The sequence below is a fragment of the Propithecus coquereli genome, unplaced genomic scaffold, assembly GCF_000956105.1.
Source record: "Propithecus coquereli isolate 6110/MARCELLA unplaced genomic scaffold, Pcoq_1.0 Scaffold134, whole genome shotgun sequence".
Classification (NCBI taxonomy): Eukaryota; Metazoa; Chordata; class Mammalia; order Primates; family Indriidae; genus Propithecus; species Propithecus coquereli.
Genome location: NW_012137636.1, coordinates 6,307,007 through 6,326,803, shown reverse-complemented (window position 1 = coordinate 6,326,803; position 19,797 = coordinate 6,307,007). Strand labels below are relative to the sequence as shown.

Genomic DNA, 19,797 nt, shown 5'->3' with positions numbered 1-19,797 from the left:
TCCCAATTCTTAACTCTTAGCTAGACAGCTTAGCCTGGAATGAAATACACTGAGTTGATGACATAGGTGTTCACCTACTGACTACCCTCTATTGTGGCTTATTCATATTAACAAATTAATTTATTGACTCTGTAGGGAGGAGGAGGCTTAAAAAAAAAAAAGCTATCACCTACCCAATTAGGAAGCAGATTGAAAAGGGTAAGTTATACTATTCACTTTGACAAGATATTCAGGGCTGAACAGCATCAAACTTAATGAAATCTAACTGTTTTCAGATGAATCCCAGAATTCCTGAAAAGAAAAAGATGGCTCACACACAAGGAAGTCTGTTAAAAGCATCTTTTTATTTACTATAAGAATATAATCTGCATTTCTGTATAATCCATCATGCCAAACACATGGTAGGCATCTTACAAGCAGTGCAGAATCTCAACATCTGTACATTTGCTCAGTTACAATATTAGCAAAGATTGAAAAATCACATCTTAGGAGAAAGGAATACAGAAGGAGTCGACTTTCTCCCCTAGGAACATGGCTTCCAACATCAAGAAGCACAACCAAGAAAGCACAGCCACTCTGAAGTCTCAATATCTAAGACTGAACGTATCAAGAGATTGATGAGGAGTGTCATTTGAGGAGGCCACTACTCCACAGGCCTCCTCACTGTGGAGCCGAATGGCTCTGTGCCACACGCACTAAAGCATCTGTATGCAAACAGGTAGGAATTACCTGTTGAGTTAACCTAATGCAGATGGAATAGACCCTCAGCTTGCAGAAGGGTCTTCTTGTTCAGACACCAGGCAAGGAGCTAAGAATTACAATTGCCACCCCTAACAAAAAGTCACAGTGATTTTTCTTTTTGTATAGCAATTAAATTTCCCTGAACTAACATCATAAAGTACTTTGTAAATAAACTGCTCAATAGTATGATGGGCACTAAACTCTGGAGCTCGCTCAACTTGAATAACTGCAGTTATTGGAAGTGAACTGTGAGGAATAAGAGGAGAGAACGCAAAACCTTTTACAATCAAGCCTTGAAGGTTGTGGCCATCAAGGAACAAACAGCCCCTTCTTTGTGGAGCCGTCCTGGAGAGTTTGTCCTGAAGGTGAAATGCTCTTAGCTACTGTCATGTGCCTGTTACTCTCCAGGAGCAGCAATAGCAATCTAAACCTACATTATCACTAATCTTCATGCCAAATGCACAGTGGGTATTATCAATCCCACTTTCTAGTTAGGCAAAGCAAGGTTTTAAATAACTAAACAATCAGACCAACAACCTGCAAGTAGTTTTAGACAGAACAGGATGAAGGTCAGAACTGCATGACAACAATCCTAGCTTCTTTGCTGCCCCACGCTTTTTCTAAAGGGATTGAAAGCTATTTCCTTGCCATTTCTGTGATTTTAGTCTCAAAGTAAAAACTCTGGGGAGAGACACAGAAGGGTTAAAGACACCACCCTGAAGAAAGGTGCCTTATAAAGCCTTCTATTCCACCAACAGCGGTCTGTGCAATTGGGATCCCAAAGGGCCTTAGATATGTGGTCTGCTGAGAAGATGATCTGAAATTTAACTTGAAGGCATCTCAAGAGTTATGGAGAAAAATCTGGAAATAAGGAATTAAAACTAGGTTCTGCATTTTATACCCACCTGTCCCAGGACCACAAAACCAAACTGACCTCTCCTTGGTGAATCTCAAACCCAGAGTTGTTAAGGTATGATGTTTAGCATCTTCTACTGTGGGTGGAACTCAGGGATTAGAGGAAAGCTACCAAATGCATCCCCTAAAAACTCTCAAATTCTTAAAGGTACACTGAGGCTACTGGGTACAAAGCATGTGATTAAAAACCAAAAAAGTCTCTCTTTTTTTTTTTAACTTGGATCTACTTTGTAAAGCCTGAATTCTGAAATATCCATGAATACAATTCATCAGGCTTCTCTTCCTGTTAAGATTGTTACAGTCAGAGCACAACTTTTGTTTTGAATGCATGTACTTCAAAAGTTATGTTTACTTGAATTTTAAATAAATGTATTTAAATTTTAAATAGGTGTATTTAAAATTGAAAAAGATGTTTTTAGAAGTGCATTTCTTAAATATGGTGATTATTAAACCAGTATTCTTATTGGGGCACTTCCACTTGTAAGGACGAAAAAAGTAGCACTGGGAAGAATTTTGTTTTTCTGAATAGTTTGTACCATTTTAATTTTGGTCCAATTTAGACTTTGAAAGATCTATACTATAAAAGCCACATGAAACAACCCTCTTACTAGTTTGTTGCTGAAGTCTGGATTGACCTCAAATCCGAAGACTGATGAGTCTACAAGAGAACAACAAAGGGGAAAATCACTAAGGCTTTCATTTTGCCTTAGTGGAGCCAACCTTGATAGTACCTGCCCCAGTGGCCTCCGAGGGTCTTGGAGGCACAACCTGCTGTGGCCAGTGAGTGCTGGGAGGCACACAGGTGGGCCTCCTCTCCTTCTCTTCTTCCCCTTGATCTATTTTCTGTTCCAGTTATGTGAGATGTTCTGAATCTTTTTCATTTTGATCCTCTGATCCAGCATCTTGTACCTTGCGGGATGATCATCAGTTTTCTTTGGGACTGAAGGTGCGTAGGAGCTAGACGCGTACGCAGGACGTTTGAAATGACGCAAAGGAGGCTTGATGACTGGAGGCCATGGAAAGGAAGACAGACAACTGTTAGCGCACCAGTGACGTGGCTCAACCTAAATATTGTGACAACTTCCTCTTGCCCTGTTTGTTTCCTCCAAAACAAGAAAACAAACAGGGTAGGATTCTCACCAGGAACTTTATGGCAGATGGATGAATAAGCATATCATCACTTTGATCATTCACTTAAAATAAATGAAGACCCCCGTACGTAAAGGTTTTTCGACAATCAGTGGATGGGGTTAAGAAAGCGAGAGGGAGTGTCGGGGTCACTCTTGGGAACAGCAAAGCAAAGACAGTAAGCAGAGCCACATCATTAATGGCATTTAGCATTGTATGTAAGCTTTTAGTGCTAGAAAGTGATGCTCAATCCTTACATGCTAAAAAAAAGTACAACAGTGAGAAAATATTTGCCAAACACATATAAAAGTCTTATATCCAAATATAAAAAGAATTCTTAAAAGGAAATAAACAATCCGATTTAAAAATGGGCAAAAGATCTTAACAGACTTCTCACCAAAGAAGATACATATGTCAAATGAGCATAGGAAAATATGCTCAACAATTTTTGTCATTAGGGAATTGCAAATCAAAACAACATAATATACTATTCCATACCTACACAATGCTAAAATCCACACCCCCCAAAAAAATGACAATACCAATTGCTGATGAGGATTCAGAGCCACAGGAACTCTCATTCTTGCTGGGAATGAAAAATGGTACAGCCACTTTGGAAGACAGTTTGATAGATTCTTATGAAGCTAGATATAGTCTTACCATACAATGTAGCAATTGTGCTCCTAGATATTTACCCAAGTAATTAAAAAATTATGTCCACATAAAAACCTGCACATCAATTTTTATAGAAGCTTTCTTTGTAAGTGCCAAAAACCAGAAGCAACCAAGATGTCCTTTAATGGTTGAATGGAAAAGCAAATTGTGGTATATCTATACAATGGAATATTATTCATTGTGATAAAAAAATGAAATGAACTATCAAGTCATGCAAAGACATGGATGAATCCTAAACACATTGCTAAGTGAAAGGAGTCTGTCCGTAAAGTCTACGTACCATATGATTCCATTAAATGACATTCATAAAAGGACAAAACTATAGAGATGATAAAAAGATCAGCGATTTCCAGGGGTTGGAGGGAGAAGTGAGGGTTAAACAGGTGAAGTACAGAGGAATTCTAGGGAACTGAAACTATTCCATACCATACTGGATACTGTGGTAGTAGAAACATGAAACCACTCATTTATCAAAACTCAGAACTTTATAGCACAAGAAGTGAAACTTAATGTATGCAAATTAAAAAAAACTATTTAGAAGGTTGGAGGAATCCCAGAATGGAATGCAAACTGTTAACAAGACAATCTAAATGCATTGCAAATGTAGGAAACAGCCTCATTGAAGAGGGTGGAGGACAAGATGCTCACTTAAGTAACTTTTAATATGAGTAGAATGTATAAGACTAAAGGCTAAAAAAACTGTATACAAGCACTGTATTCTAGTCGATACAGTTGTTGCCCATGGAGGTACAGGTTAGCAATTCTAATATCACTTTACATTTATACTGGAATTGAACAATTACGTAAATGGAGAGTGGCTGGTAAGAACTATTGGTATGGGAGTTTTCAGATAAGCAAAAGGAGGAGGGTAAAATGATCAACATGGCAATGGGTTAACCTTGGAGACATCAATATGAATCATATTTAGCATAATACAGGTATAGATTATATATAAAAATATTTATAGATATGTTCATATGCCTAGGTTAGCATACACACATATATTTCCTTGCTCTATCAGCTGGAAGAGTCTAGAAGCAATGAATTAGTACGGACTTAGAAGCCTCAGGAGCAATAAACACATCTAGTGCCTAGATCTTGGTTTCTGATAGCATTCTCCAATAAAGAACCAGGGCTCCTTATAGAAATGACTGCTTTTAAGACTAGGGCAGAAAATATATAAGATGTACCTGGAACATCTTGTAGAGCCAGAAAATAAAAAAGTGCTCAAAAACAAACAAACAAATACAATGACAGACAAAGGAGTCCTGAATGAAAGATCTACCAAATGTCCAAAATTGAAACAATTTGAGCAACAAAATAAATAAGGACATATTGGATTATAAATCAAAGTGTAAAATGAATATCCATTAGTCCATACTGATATAAATAAATGACTGAATAAATCAATCATTGTAGGAAAATAGACAAATAATCTCATGCAGAAGAATTACAAATAATTTATGTAGATACGCCTCTCTCAAGGAGAAGGAACCCTTAGTGTGAGCTGGACAGTGACATCCTTCCAAAAAGTACAGTCTAGAAAGGGGATGAAAGAGTAACTTTACAGTGGAGAAATCTAGTAAACATGACCTCATGCAGGAGATCAAGAGTGACATCAATAGCAATAAGTCGCGTCTATAATAGGTACCCTTGATATTATGTGATGAAAATTAATATTTTATAATGAAAATAGAACTTTACTTCTGTAGTCTTCCTCGCCAACATATATAACCCCATTCTAATAATGAAAAAAACATCAAAGGAGTCCCATTTTAGAAACATTCTACAAAAGACCTGACCAATATTCCTCAAAACTGTCCAGGTCACCAAAAACAAGTCAAGTCTGAAAAACTGTCACAATCTAAGGAGAGATGATGACTAATTGCAATGTGTTGTCCTGGATGGGATCCTGGAACAGAAAAAAGACACTGGGTAACAACTAGGGAAATCTGGATAAAGTATGGACTTCAGATAATAATGAAGTATATCATCTGATCTGCAAATCTATACACAGACGGGAAAGTCCTGATTGATTGATTCTTCCTCCTTCCACTCCACATCACCCCTGCTTGGTTCTGCTGGAAAGTGTTTGGACAGTAGACAAGGTGAACATGACTAAGTGTGAAAACTAGTTAAGTGATGATCCGAAGCAGATGAGAGATCATAATTTGGTAAAGGCTGTGAGGAAGCAGAGCTGGTGCTCACTTGCTGTCATGGGAGGCTACTCCACTCTGGGTCAGCCGGAAGAACCACGGTAGGGGACTCCTCTGCCAGATCACTGAGACTGCCCTTGCAAAAAACCAGCTCTGCAAATCTGTTCCAATAATAAGAAATGTGTGGTGCTTATCATCAAGCCAAAGATTCGAAACAACTTAAACGGACGGTCAGGAAATTGGTTAAATTCTGGGACATCCTTAAAATATCCTACTGTGACACTATGGAAAGATGATATAGATGGCCATTAACAAAAATAGAGATTTGTGTAATACTGGTAAATGAAAAAAGCAAAGCAGTATGTGTCATCTAATCTCATTACTATAAAATATATAAATATGTGCTTAGGAAAATCTGGAAGAACATACATTTAAGTCATAGCAGTGGTTATCTCTGAGTAGTATAAATATGACTATTTTATCTCTTTTTGGTTGTTTACACTTTCCAATTTCTCTATGATGATCAAGTTTCAGTGTTGTAATTTAAAAAAAAAAAATACCACTAAAGATTTCTTCTATTGAATCATCTATTAGAGTTTTCTACAAAATTATACCTAATAGAAAGAAAGTCAGTAAAACAGAGTTCACTTTGGGCTTTAATACTAGACATCTCAGAGGGCCCATAGCTGAATACAGTTTCTCAGCCTACAGATTACAGAAGAAAAAAGTGTTCAGGTATAAGTGATGCTATTATTACAAGTTCTTTGATACCCACACCAACTTTGCCTTCTGAGTTATCGTAACATAAAGTGAAGACTTTCAGCAAATGACCCTGCTGTCACATAGTAATATATATTCTTCTATAATAATATAGAAGATCAGAAGTGGTTTCTTTTCTTAAGATCTCAGAGCGCTTAATTCCATTTCTTAGGGTGAACAAGGGATTACGGCACCAAACGCTCTAGGAACAAATATAAAAACAGTGCTGCTCCCCTGGAGAATGGAGTGAGGACAGGAGAGGGCTTCAGATTAAAAGCTGATTGTTGAGAACGTCTGGGTCGGCTGATTCACTGCTCTTCAAGTCACAGCCCCTCTCCACATTCATTCTATTTTTGCTGCTCAGCATGAACTCAGCCAAAGTATTATTGAATTTCCCACTCCTCAGCGTGAAGAAACATTTACCGATTGCTGGAATTCTGATTGTCAGAACAAAAACTCTCCTTGCTTCTGGAGTCACTGCAAATAGAGTTGAGCCCGCTGACGGAGATCGAGTCCCCGCTGAGATTGTGGAAATACTTATATGCCTGTTGTCACCCTCACTCAAAATGTGGGACAAAGGAAAATTTTATACAGTGCTGTTTTGGGTGCATTCATTGCCTTTTTCCTCTGCAGTGGAACGTGATTTGAGGACAGGGGACAACAGCAACGCCAGGCACCATCTTGAATTTAATATGCACCTTTCTTCTGGGCTGCTGGTGTGGCCTCCTGAAGGTGCTTTCATTCGTCCTCTGGCTATTCCTGAGGTATTGGAAGGGGTCTGACCCTCCTCCTTTCAATGACTGGGCACTTCCCACAGCTGCACCCAACCAGTAACACAACCTCCCTCCCCTGGTCGGGAAGAAGGAACTGGGAACAGAGCCCCACTCTCACCCACCCGTGTGCTTAACTATCAGCAAGTTGGACACCTTCCCCTTGGGAACACATTCAGAAAGTCTGCTCTCGTCTCTTAGAGAAATTTGCTTGGAGAAAATGATCTCATTAGTTAATGAAGACTTTGACAAAGGCACATATCTCTGCACAGAGCCTGAACTTGGGAAAGTCATTATGTACATTTTAAAATGTGCTCAGGAAAAGAAAAATTCAAGACAAAAATTGACACATCACCGTCTTTTATTTACAATTACATGCAATGTTTGTTTTTCATAAAGTCAATATTCTTTTAGGGGTTTTAACTCTCATTTGTTTAACTCTCATCTTTTTCATGAACACCACAAGTCCTCCCAAAGGTGTCTATGACTTTCTCCCCTTCCACTGCCACCACCAACCTGTCTTTTATTCTCTCTCCTTCTCTCTTCATGCTCTCTCTCAGCCGATTTTGATTGGTGGTTACTGTTTTTGTTTGGCACAAGAAACAACTATACAGAATTATTTTTCTTCAGAAAACCAATTCAGATTTATTCATATATCAAATTAACACAGCTACTAATTGGATTCCGATAAGATATAAATGAGAGTTTTTAAAGCTCCTTCTTTAAGATTTTTATATTAGTCTACTGTTTCCCAAAGTACCCTTCAATAAAGTTGTGAATGTAACAGGTGTCGTTGGAGGAGGGAGGGCTTCCTCAGTCAAATCTAACCGAGTTAAAGTTGAACTAGTATTTTCACATCCGAACTTACCATCATCGTAAATAATGGCGACATGAATTATGAATCCCTGAGAACAGCCAATAGCACATGGTTTTTCTCAATTTTATTTGGCTAAGAAGCCTGTTTTTATCAGGAACATCTTATAGAGTATTCAGCAGAAAACACTCTCAGAAAGACTGGATTAATTCATTAACATTATCGTCTCATATCATAAGTCATTACTTTGGAACACCCTGTTGTTTTGCACTAAGAGCGAGTGAGCTGGAGAGAACACTCACTAGTCCTCGTTCACACTTGGGTCTGGCCTAATTCTCTTGAGTTAAACATGATTTCCAGTAGCGCTGGTCTTGGTTCTTTCCATCCACTGTGACTTCAGTGTGATCTTTTGGAGCCACCACACTGCGGTGCAACAGCATCTCCATGTGGCGAGTTCCTGAATCTCTGTTACAGAGCATCACCTCAAAGGGCAACAACTTGGTCTACTCTTAGTGTCTGATTAATTCTGATATTGGCAGCTTTTTTAAAAAAGAAGTATTGGACATCTGTTTTCTTCTCTTTCAAAGCTAATGTCATGACAGGACCTTTGGAAAAACACATTTCCATCTATGGACATTTTCTATCTGTATTTATATATACAGACACACACAAAAATGGACATTAACAAGATAAAAATAATCATTTATTGTCATTTAAATGTCATTTTACATGAAAGAAAAGAAAACTCTACTTCCATACATTCCATTTCCGAAATCAGTATCCATTTGTGATGGAAAGCTCTTATCAAAATGCACAAAAATGATCCAGGAGTTTTGAATTGCAAGGGATTGAAATGTTAACATGAGCCTCACTGAGGATGAAACAATGTTAGAACTGAGACTGTGATTTTCATTTCAGGAACCACCATGGTAAAATAATGACAATAGCTGACATATTTGTATGTCATATTATAATAATGACAGTTACTGTACTAACTGTGTACCAGGCACAATACTAAGAATTTAACATCAGTCGCCTTTAATCTTCACTACAGTCCTGCAAGGCAAGCACTATTATCACTCCTTTTTTGAGTTAGGAAACTGAGGCTTAAAGAGCTTAAGTAACTTGCCAAAGTTCAAACAGCCAATACGAGAAAGGAGTCTGCATTCTGGCTTCACATCCAAGCAGTCGGACTTCAGACCCTTCCTCCCATCTTCCCATATTTAAAATAATCTTGCACCAAAATTCAGAGTAAGTTTTGATAACTTCCATAAGAAGTAAAAAGAGTCAAGTCAAAATTGTACATCATTGATACTATCAATATTCGAGAATACACCTGTGCCCTATACTGGATTCTTGAATCTGTAATCATGCTTCCCCCAAAACAAAAGTAAATCATAGCCTCTGCTAATACAGTTTGTGGTTATGGCTCAGGAAGTAACTTCACCTATGCCAGGTTGGAGTGCTAACAGGTATCTTGAAAGTCTAGGCTGGTGGAGAAAAGCAAGGTGAGCTCCAGGACCTTAGGTGAAATCTTCAACTTGGTAGTTCTCAACTCCGGCTGCATATGAGAACTACATGGAGCACTTTTAAAAATCCTGGTGCTCAATTTGTACCCCAGAGCACTCATTAAAGCAGACTCTAAAGCTCTTCAGATAATTCCACTGTGCCAGAGTTTGAGAACTACTGTCTTAATCTTTCCAATTTCCTCTTTCCTGGTCTTCACACCCATGACCTCATTTGCAGCTCCCCACCGTCCTTGGAAGGTGGCCAGATTCAGTTCTGGCTCTGCCCCATGTGACTTATAAAACACTTGATTTCATTAAAAAATGGAGATAATAATACACACTCCAGAGGGCAATGGTGAGAATGAAAAGAAATCGCACATGTGAGAGCAGCCAGCACAGGGCTGACACATAGCAGGTCTCACTCGGTATCAATCTTCATTTCTTTCCTCAGATGAAGCCCTATATTTTAGGAATCATCTAGAAGGATGGCAATTTCTGGGAAAATTCAGTAGCAGCATCCTTTCCCAACCAGGGGACTCGTTTGCCTCCCCAAGGCACAAAAGCATTACAGTGAGGCCACATTGACAGGAGTCCCTTCCTTTCATAAAAATACAATTTAACAACCTTAACCCAACCAAAAAAGTACTCTTAAACCATGTGCATCAGCCATAGTGTTGTCTAAGGCAATAATCTATTCTTAAATTCTTCAAGGTGTATTACATATTAAAAACTTGAATGATTAAACCATCATCTACATTTTTAAAGACTCTGGCTCTCCAAGGACTTTAGAGGAATTTAGAGGAATGCAGACCTACTGCTCCCTGTTCCTGCTGGCTGGGGGTGTCCAACCCTTGGCCACATGCTAAGATCCGTGACAGGAAAATGACCCCATGAAAGTCTACTTCTAGGAGTGGTAGGTGGTCTTAAGAGAGAAGCATGGGCTCCGGGCACATCAGTGGGCTGAGCTATTACTCGCTATGAGATCCTAAGGAAATAATTAATGTGTTCTGGCACTCAGGGTTTTGTTTCCTTTCTTCCTCCTCAAAATGGGAAATACAGTAACTGCCCTGTATGGTTGTTGTGAGGATTTGAAAGGGGATACGAATGAGAAAATGCAGGGCACTACCTTGCACAGTGCCAGTCTGCAGCAGGTACTCAGTGCGGAGCCATCGCTGCCACACGGCTACATGCCATCGTCATTCCAGGCAGATGGAAGGTCACACTGACACCTTGTGAGGGTGCCCTCCCTGGTGGGTTTTCTTATTCCAGTACAGAAAAGTCATGTAATTCCCCACACAACTGGATTTTACTACATGAAAGATCTCACCACACAACGAAGAGATTAATTTAATTAATTTATTTGTGAATATTTGGCAGAGAACACACCACGTTGATTCACAAATGGCCAATTATCCAAAATGTACATTTGTGAAAATATATATATATATTTCCATTCAGGTGCCTGACGGAACCCCTTTGCTGAAACCAAGCACCTTTGTATGCAAATCAAAAACACCTAGCCTACATTGTAAACGGCTTATGCAATGCAAAAGTAGGGGGGTTCATTGAGTCACTTTGCATAATGCCTAACCACAGCATACAGAGTGCTGGAGTCATGATGGGAAGTGTGGCTTTGACAGCCAACTGGGGTGGAAGGGGTTCCGGTCCCTGACTTCTAATCTTGATGTAATTAGGAAAATATCAAGGGCACTTCTGATTCTTAAGACTCTTTGCATTCATTATGCTCAGCCATAATTATTATTTGAGTCACTTTCACGGAAAGCCATTCCTGAGCAACTGATTCCCTGGACTTTGAGATACTTCTTTGTGCTTTATTCTGTAGATAATTCAGTTCTGTCTTTCACCTTCCGGGGACAGGGACAGAGTGTGTGCACACTTGCATTCCCAGAACTTAATCTACTGATAACAGTTGGTGCTAAGAAATAATTAATGAGCGAATAAACTACCTAACACTCAGTAACCTTCATACATCTCCCATTTACTTTAGAATAAATGAATCACTTGGAATATACACCAGCTGGCAAAGCCGCCTGGGCTCTACAGAGCTTAATATTTCTCCCTCGCCTCAGTAACATCCTGATACCTAGATTTGCTGCTCGGGTTTGCTTAAGAAGAATGTCAGCAAGTTCCTTTCCTCTGAGTTTCAAGTTGAGTCCAGAGCAAACCTTTGTTTGCTAAACAAATGCTAAAATCTCAGCTCCTTTCTGCAGGCCTCACAACACTACGAGGAGGCACTGAGGCATAGTTTCCAGCCCTCCTTCCCTTAACAAATAGTGAAAGGGAAGGAATCCTTAACTAAGGCGGGAAAATCAGCTCTTTTCTCAAACAATGGCTGCTTATCAAGTGCCCTGTGACTTCATGATTTAATGCTGAGGATATAAAAATAGAATAAAAAAGACCTCCTTCAAGGAGATGACCATCTCTAATTTAGCTCTTTGTTTTCATTTTGTTTGCCCTGGCACACACACAGTGCATATTCATGTTGTTTCAACTGGAGGAACGCATTCTGGAGATCACACAGGCTAAGTCTTTTGCTTGATTTTTCTCATCGACATGCGCATTTTTCCACGCATGCTTGTGAAGATTGGAAACATAAGGCTAGTCAGCAGCTCTGTGTCCTCTATTCACACTAACAGGGACCGATTTCAGAAGAAGCCTGGAAGCATAAATTTCTTTAGGATTATAAAACTCTGAAGTGCTAAATCAAGGCATGACAATAAGCCTTGATCAGTCCACAGTAAGTGACAACTGTCGTCCTTCAAACGGAACTCAAGGTAGAAGACAGTTGCAGAGAGAACGCATACTCAAGTCTTTGCTTAAAAGACAGTGCAAGGTCCCCCACACCCCAACAACGTGCTTGAAATTGCTATGTGGGGGATTGATCTAATCCCCAGGTAGAATACAAGTGTGAAAGAACAGTGGTTGCAGTGTGGAGTATTTAGCTTCAGTCTTTATCCCCTGAAATGAATCTCAGAGAAAAGACCACAGGCTTGCCACCTGCTAACTTTGGGCGAGCTGTTTATCTGTTTGTGCCTCAGTTTCCTCATCTGTGAAATGGAGATAACAGTACCTTCCTTAGAGGGTTGTTGTGAGGATTCAGACAAATAATACATATTAAGAGCCTAGCGTGATCCCTGATATGTGTAGGTGTGCAATACATATCAAAATATCTGTTGTTAAAAACCTGTATTAGGGCTATCAGAAATCATCATTTTTTAAATTAATTACTCAATGTACAATACGTATAATATTTTGTTTTGGTAAAAGAAACATAAGCTTCCTAAAACGTCTTCAGACCTCAGAGCTGGTCAGGTTTCTTCTGAGGAATCCTCTGGATGGACGTTTTATCCGTAGTCCCCTAAAACAGGACACACAACAATGTCATTGCAAGCCAGCTGGCATCTAAACACACAAACGCTTTCTACAGCAGGCAGCGGAGTTTAGAAGCAGAGCGGAGTCTACTACCAAGACTACTGTGCAAGCCAGCAGCTGCACGCTGGGAGGGGCTGTCAGCTATGGGCATCCATAAGTGACTACGCAGTACTGTACCTTTCCATTTAGGGATCACTTCAGGAAAGTGATCTGACCGAGGCGCCCTGGGGAATCTGCTCAGAAGTAAGTCACCGATTAGTCACAATCATTAGCAGTTGTGACTGTTAGTGGTGGTGAAGCTCTGGGCCACTCCTTTGGCGAGAGCCAGCGTTTCCCCAGTTCTCCATCACCGATGGCCCCACCCATGGAGCTTGACTGCGTTCACAAATCCCATGGAGCAACAGGTAAAACTGGCTCTAGAAAAAAATGGCTGCAGGTGCTATTATTTACCATACAAGAGTCATTTGCTGTAGATGTGCAAGGAATCAAGGTGAAGTTCCCAGAGCAGTTTTCTGGTGCTGGAGCTCCAGGATGTTCCCTTAGATAATTTCAGAAACCACACAAGCAGTTCTTTAATGAAGTGGTTGGTGGTGGTTTCTGGACTGAGACATGCTACTTGTAGAACTTTCTAAACACCTGAATCCAGCACCTGCCTGGCTAGCTCAGTTGGTAGAGCATGAGCCTCCTTAATACCTGAATCCTCACATCCCAACATCCATCTTATCCAGTAGGTTAGAAAGAAAAAGCATTAAATTTTTTGGAAATATATGTAAGATCATGTCTGCATGAATGAAACCAAACAAAATTGTTTTGCAAAACAGCCACAGATTTTTCACTTAAAACTTCCTTAATATAAAATGTTTTAAGCATACAGGAAAGCAAACCTAATATATGGCAATTTTTTAGAGTGTGTACCATTAAAGCAGGATAGAGCTGGATTTTGTTTTGCTTATCTAATCAGATCATCTCTGTATTTTAAAAGCAAGTTTGTAAGCCACTTGTAATTACTGTTATGCCTGATATTTTTGGACTTATTTCTATTATTTAATTTCATTTTGTGTTTATTATTGTTTATTCTTTGCTTCTTGGTCTTCCTTTCTGCCTTCTATTAAGGTGATGCATTTTCTACACTCTCTTTGTTGTTGTTCCTTTATCAATTTAGATGCTTGTCTTGGTCAGCTTGGGCTGCTATAACAAAATACCACCACTGGGTGATTTACAAACAACAGAAATTTATTTCTTTACAGTTCTAGAGGCTGGAAGTTCAAGATCAGGCTGCCAACATTGTTGGCGAGGACCATCCTCCTCTGCCAGGTTGCAGAACGCCGACTTTTTATAGCCTCATATGGTGAAAACAGAGTGAGCTAACTCTCTGGGTTCTCTTCATAGGGTCACTAATCCCATTCCTGAGGGCTCTACCCTCATGACCCAATTACCTCCCAAAGGCTCCACCTCCAAACACCATCACATTGGGGATTACATTTTAACATATGAATTTTGGGGGAACAAAAACATTCAGTTCATAGCAATGCTATAGGTTCCATTTCGATTATCTTGTTGTTGATCCTTTGGGTTAAAAAGTTATAAAATTACTAAATTCTGCCCAAAGACAAGATAGATCTTAGCACTTCTTAACTCCATATAGAAAAATTCCTCCTTCTATCTATAGCTTCTTATTCCTATTTTAAAACAAAAAACGGACATTATTTTATGGTCAGTAGTTACTCAAATGTACCAACATGTTTTATTTACTTATGTGCTTACTACTAATTTTTGTGTCTCATACCTTCCTTTTGGGTTCCCTTTTCTTCTTTTGAAGTATTTCCCTTAATAATTCTTTTGGTGAAGGTCTGTGAGTGGTACATTATGTCATTGTATACCTGAAGATGTTTTTATTTTGCCTTCACTCATAACTAATAACTTAGCTATTTTAACTATTACATATTATTAATATTTTATTTTCCCTCTGCACATTGGAAGACATATCTTGATTGTCTTCTGGCATCTACTGTTGTCAATGCAAATTTTGCTGTCAGTCGATTAACAATTGATTATTTGCATCTTCCCTGAACATACCAGCTTCTCATAGCTTTAAGATTTTCTCACCCTTGATGAAATTTGGGCAACCTCACACAATGTCTTAAGGTATGCATTTGTTTTTGTTTAGTTTGGCAATGGAGATGCCTTTTCCATCTAAGAACTTGAATCTTTCTTTACTTCTGGGAAATTACCATCTATTTGCTAAAATATTCTTTTCTCTCCACTCTCTCCATACCCTAGCACAAATTCCCAAGAGATGTATTTTAGAGCCATTTATCTCTCTTGCATGGTCTCTAATTTTTTTATTAAGATACATTTCACAAACCATAAAATTCACCCTTTTGATGTATACAGTACAGTGGTGTTTACTATATTTACAGTGTTTTTAACCATCACCACTGTCTGATTCCAGAATATTTTCTTCACCTCTAAAAGAAACTTGCTACCCATGAGAAGTCACTCACTATTCTCCTCTCCCCACCCTCTGACAACCACTAATCTACTTTCTGTTTCTACAGATTAGCCTATTCTGGATATTTTATGTAAGTGGAATCATACAATACATGGCCTTTTGTGTCTGGCTTTCACTTAGCAAATGTTTTCAAGGTCCATCCATGTTGTAGTATGTACTAGTACTTCATTCAAGTCACTCCATGATTAACTTTTTGAGAAACCACCAAACTATGTTTCAAAGTGGCTATACCATTTTATATCCCCACAAGCAATGTTCTAATTTCATCACACCTTTGTTATTGTCACCAACATTTGTGATTGACCACCTTTCTTTATTCTAGCCATCGCAGTGCCTATGAAGTGGTATATCGTTGTGGGTTTGACTTGCATGACTAATGATGTAGAGCATCTTTGCGTGTGCTATGTGCCATCTGTATATCTTCTTCGGAGAAATGTTTTTCCAAATCCTTTGCCACGTTTTTATTGGGTTATTTGTCTTTTGAGTTGTAAGAATTCTTTACATATTCTGGATACTAGACCCTCATCAGATATATAATTTGAAAATATTTTCTCCCATTCTGTGGATTGTCTTTCCACTTTCTTGATTGTATCTTTGAAGCACAAAAATTTTTAATTTTAATGAAGTCTAATTATCTATTTTTTCTTTGGTTGCTTGTACTTAGTGTTATATCTAAGAAACAACCGCCAGATCCAAGGTCATGAAGGTTTATCCCTGTGTTTTCTTCTAAGAGTTTTACAGTTCATGATCTTTCATTTTTGATATGGTTCCCTCTCTATGCTGCATTTTGTATAAAGTCTTCAGGACTATCTTCCAACATTAATTCTCTTCTCCACTGTGTTCTATCTTGAATTTATCCCATCAAATGAGTTTTTTTTTCTTTTTTTAAATTTCAATGACTGTATGTTTATTTTCTTTTTTAAATTTCATTTTGTGAATTGCTTCTTTTGCATATCTCTGTTCTGGTTTGTTTCTGTACAATTTTATGTTATTGTTTTTTAATGATTATTATTCCTCCATTTGGCTCTATGAGTATCCTAATGATATTCCAAAGTGTTTGACAGCCTGCACCAGAAATTAACTCCATCCAGAAGAAATTCATGTTCCAGTTGCTGATTTCAGTGGTAGACTATGCTACAGGCACCAATTCTTCTCCTACCCTGTACCCCTGCCCCTTGCTTTGTAACCTGCAGTGCTCTTCCCGTGGCACACTTCCTTGCTTCTTGACTTTGTCTTTGGCTAAACCATTTTTCACAGCAGCTGTGTCATTTTACACTCCCACCAGCAATATACCAGGGTTCCAATTTCTCCATATCCTCACCAACACTTGTTATTTTCTGTTTTTGTTTTGTTTTTGTTTTATAGTAGCCAACCTAATAGATGTGAAGTGGTATCTCACTGTGGTTTTGATGTGCATTTCCCTAATGATAGTCATGCTTAGCATCATTTCATGTGCTTATCAGCCATTTGTAAATATTCACTGGAGTAATGTCTATTACAGTCCTTTGGCCATTTTTGAATTGGGGTTTTTGGTGGTTGTTGCTTTTGAGTTGCCAGAGTTCTTTATATATTCTGGACATTAACCTATTATCAGATATATGATTTGCAAATATTTTCTCCTATTCTGTGGGTTGCCTTTTCACTCTGTTGATAGTGTCCTTTGATGCACAGAAGTTTTTCATTTTGATGAAGTCCAATTTATATATTGCTTCTTTTGTTGCCTGTGGAATTTTGGTTAATTTTAAGTAGAAGATATTTTGGCTTTGTATTCTTTCTCTCTCTCCCTCTCTCTCTCTCTCTCTCTCTCTCGCCACACACTACCCCCCACCCCAGCCTGTCTCTCATCTGTCTAGAGTTTTGTAGTTACTTCCACCTGGTCCCTTAAACTTCCACATCAGAGCCAGGACTTATAATGACATTTTATGGCTAATGCCCCACAATCATAGTGGGATATTACAAATCCAACCCCAAAGCTAGCTTAGTTTGGCAAAAAAATCTGTCTCAATGTCCTTCCATCTCTCTAGACCAACAACTTCCTATTAATATTATTAAGCTGTAGCTTCAAGGAAACAGGTCAGCAGCAGTTTTTTAAGCCTTGTCACCCCATGCCTGTATGCAGGCTATGTTCCTGGCTCTGTTTCTCAGTGTTCCCTGGAGCACTTTCAAGCTCCTTTCTTACACTCCCTGCCCAAGATGCGAAGCTGTCCCGTGGTTTCTGTCCTGTGGTGTCAATCTGCAGACTATGTAGTAGTTCTCTTTTGTTTCTGGTTCCCAGAGCTGTTTGGCTCTGGCATTGGCCTTTTTCTGAATAATATTTATTTATTTTATTTGCATGTGTTTAGAGCAAAGGAGTGTGTGTACAAAAAATGAACTTACTAGGCCATCTTGACTGGAATTCTCAGCAAATGTTTTCATCTCTTAATGACTGAATTGGATTAGTCTGTAGCTGATTGATTTGATTACACTGGATCTAGCCATGTAGATGATGTTGAAGAAAATAACACATAAACCCTAAATTCCCAAATATGTGCATTCACTGACTGTATAATCAAAGGTTTTTAAAAGCTGTGATGTGATATTCTAGGTGGAGCTGTGAGTGGGAACTAGCTGGGTTTAGGGAGGGGCCATCGAGGCACTTGAGTCAGGGGGAGACACTCTGAGATATTCCTGAGGTCTGAAAGGAGATTAGAGAGCTGGGCATTGTTATGAGTGAGGTGAGCGTGTCTGCTAGTCAAAGCATGGTTAATTGTGTCTGGTGTTTTGAGAACTACCCACTCCTCCCCACAGGCTTTGGAGAAGGTCAGAACTCCAAACCTAAGACACCCAGTTTGGGACCAGTTTAGACTGCCCATCTAAGGCCAAAGACAAGGCGTGACGCTGGGTTAGAGGCCTTGGGACCCAGCTGGCCAGCCCTAGATCCCCAGCAGAACAAGTGGGACCCAGGTCAGCTCTGCACATTCCTGTAGATGATGACCAGATGACCTCAGAGGTCCCACCTGATGCCGCAGTATTATGACTTTGCGAGGGGCACACATCATCGCTTCACACCAGAGCTGCTTGGTTTGAAGCTGTTTTCCTCCTAAGGCTCTGTAGTCCTAAGAGCACAACAACCAATGAGCAGATACAAGATGCACGTGGCTTGCAGAGACTACAGAGCAAGGTCTACTCAGTACTAAAAATCAAGTTAGTATCATTGAAGCAAGTACAAACTTCAAAATGAGCCTTTTATCTGAGGATGGTTCCTGTCTATACAGTCATAAATTAAATGGGAGAGTGCTCAGACACACACCAGCACACCCAGCTAAGAAACATTTGTGAATACCTGATATGTGCCTATCACCTGGGCAGCACTGGAATACAACAGTCCCCATCATGGAAAAATCCAGTTGTCCACAGGTAAAGGGGCTTATAAGCAAATCATTGTAATGTAATATTAATTCCACATAGATGATTTGGAGAGGATGCACAGAGAGAGATGAGCCAAGGGAAGAAAAGCGGAAGAGGGTCCCAGACAGTCACAGAGGCAAGAAGAGTTCAAGGGTACTCAGCAGACACACAATCCAGTTGTTGAACTGGGGTAGGGGAGCTACAGAAATGGAAGTTGAAAAAGCAGGTAGACATAGATTATATTCATCTAATCTAAGATGCCACTAATTATAAAGTGAACTATTATTTCATGTGCTACCAAGAAAAAAATGTTGCTAATTAAATAATCACACACCATTGATTGAAAAACATCTCAATTTCAGAGAGGTTAAAATGCAAGGCAATGTGTCTCTTAGAATGGATGAAATATGATAATTACAAAAAGAAGAAATGTAAATGATGAATTAACATTAGAAAACAGTTTTTTTAAAAAATAAATTCAAACCAAATATGGATATCATTTTTTCTTATCAAATTGGTAAAGTATTAAAAATAATGCTCAGCATTAGCAAGGGGATAGTGAAATGGGCAAACACAGGGTAAAAGTTTAAATTAATACTACCTTTCTGGAAATCACCTTGACAACAATGCGTCAAGAACCTAAATATGTATGTATTCTTTGAGCCAGTAATCCTGCCTGCAGGAATCTATCCTGCATCCATATTGACAACTCAGAAGATTATTTATGTACAGGCATGGAAGGTTACTCATAATAATAAAAATGTCAGTTACATAAATGCCAAATTACCAACAAAATATAAATTGTGGCATAATCGTGGAAATGTTAGTCAATCACTGAAATATTTGATCGATTATTTAATAACATGGAGACAATCTCATAATGTCATGATAAATTTTTAAAAAAAGGAAACAAAACTCCACTTAGAGTATAATTCAAATCTAGGGAAAAAGTGTTTAATAAAGACTAGAAGGAGAGGTAATGTTGGTTAACTCTGGGTGGTAGCATTATTGGCAACATTTTTTCTCCTTATAATTTTTA

The 19,797-nt window shown here is 38.9% G+C and overlaps 1 protein-coding gene across 1 annotated transcript in view; it reads right to left on the bottom strand.

The window, feature by feature from the left end:
• Window positions 1–325: 325 nt before the first annotated feature.
• The window catches only part of PDE1C (phosphodiesterase 1C, calmodulin-dependent 70kDa), a 556,088-nt gene continuing 536,616 nt past the window's right edge, over window positions 326–19,797 (bottom strand). The window contains exon 19 of the mRNA XM_012638761.1: window positions 326–2,662. Coding sequence (XP_012494215.1) covers window positions 2,493–2,662 — 170 coding nt within the window. The 3' untranslated portion in view covers window positions 326–2,492. The remainder of the gene's footprint in view (window positions 2,663–19,797) is intronic.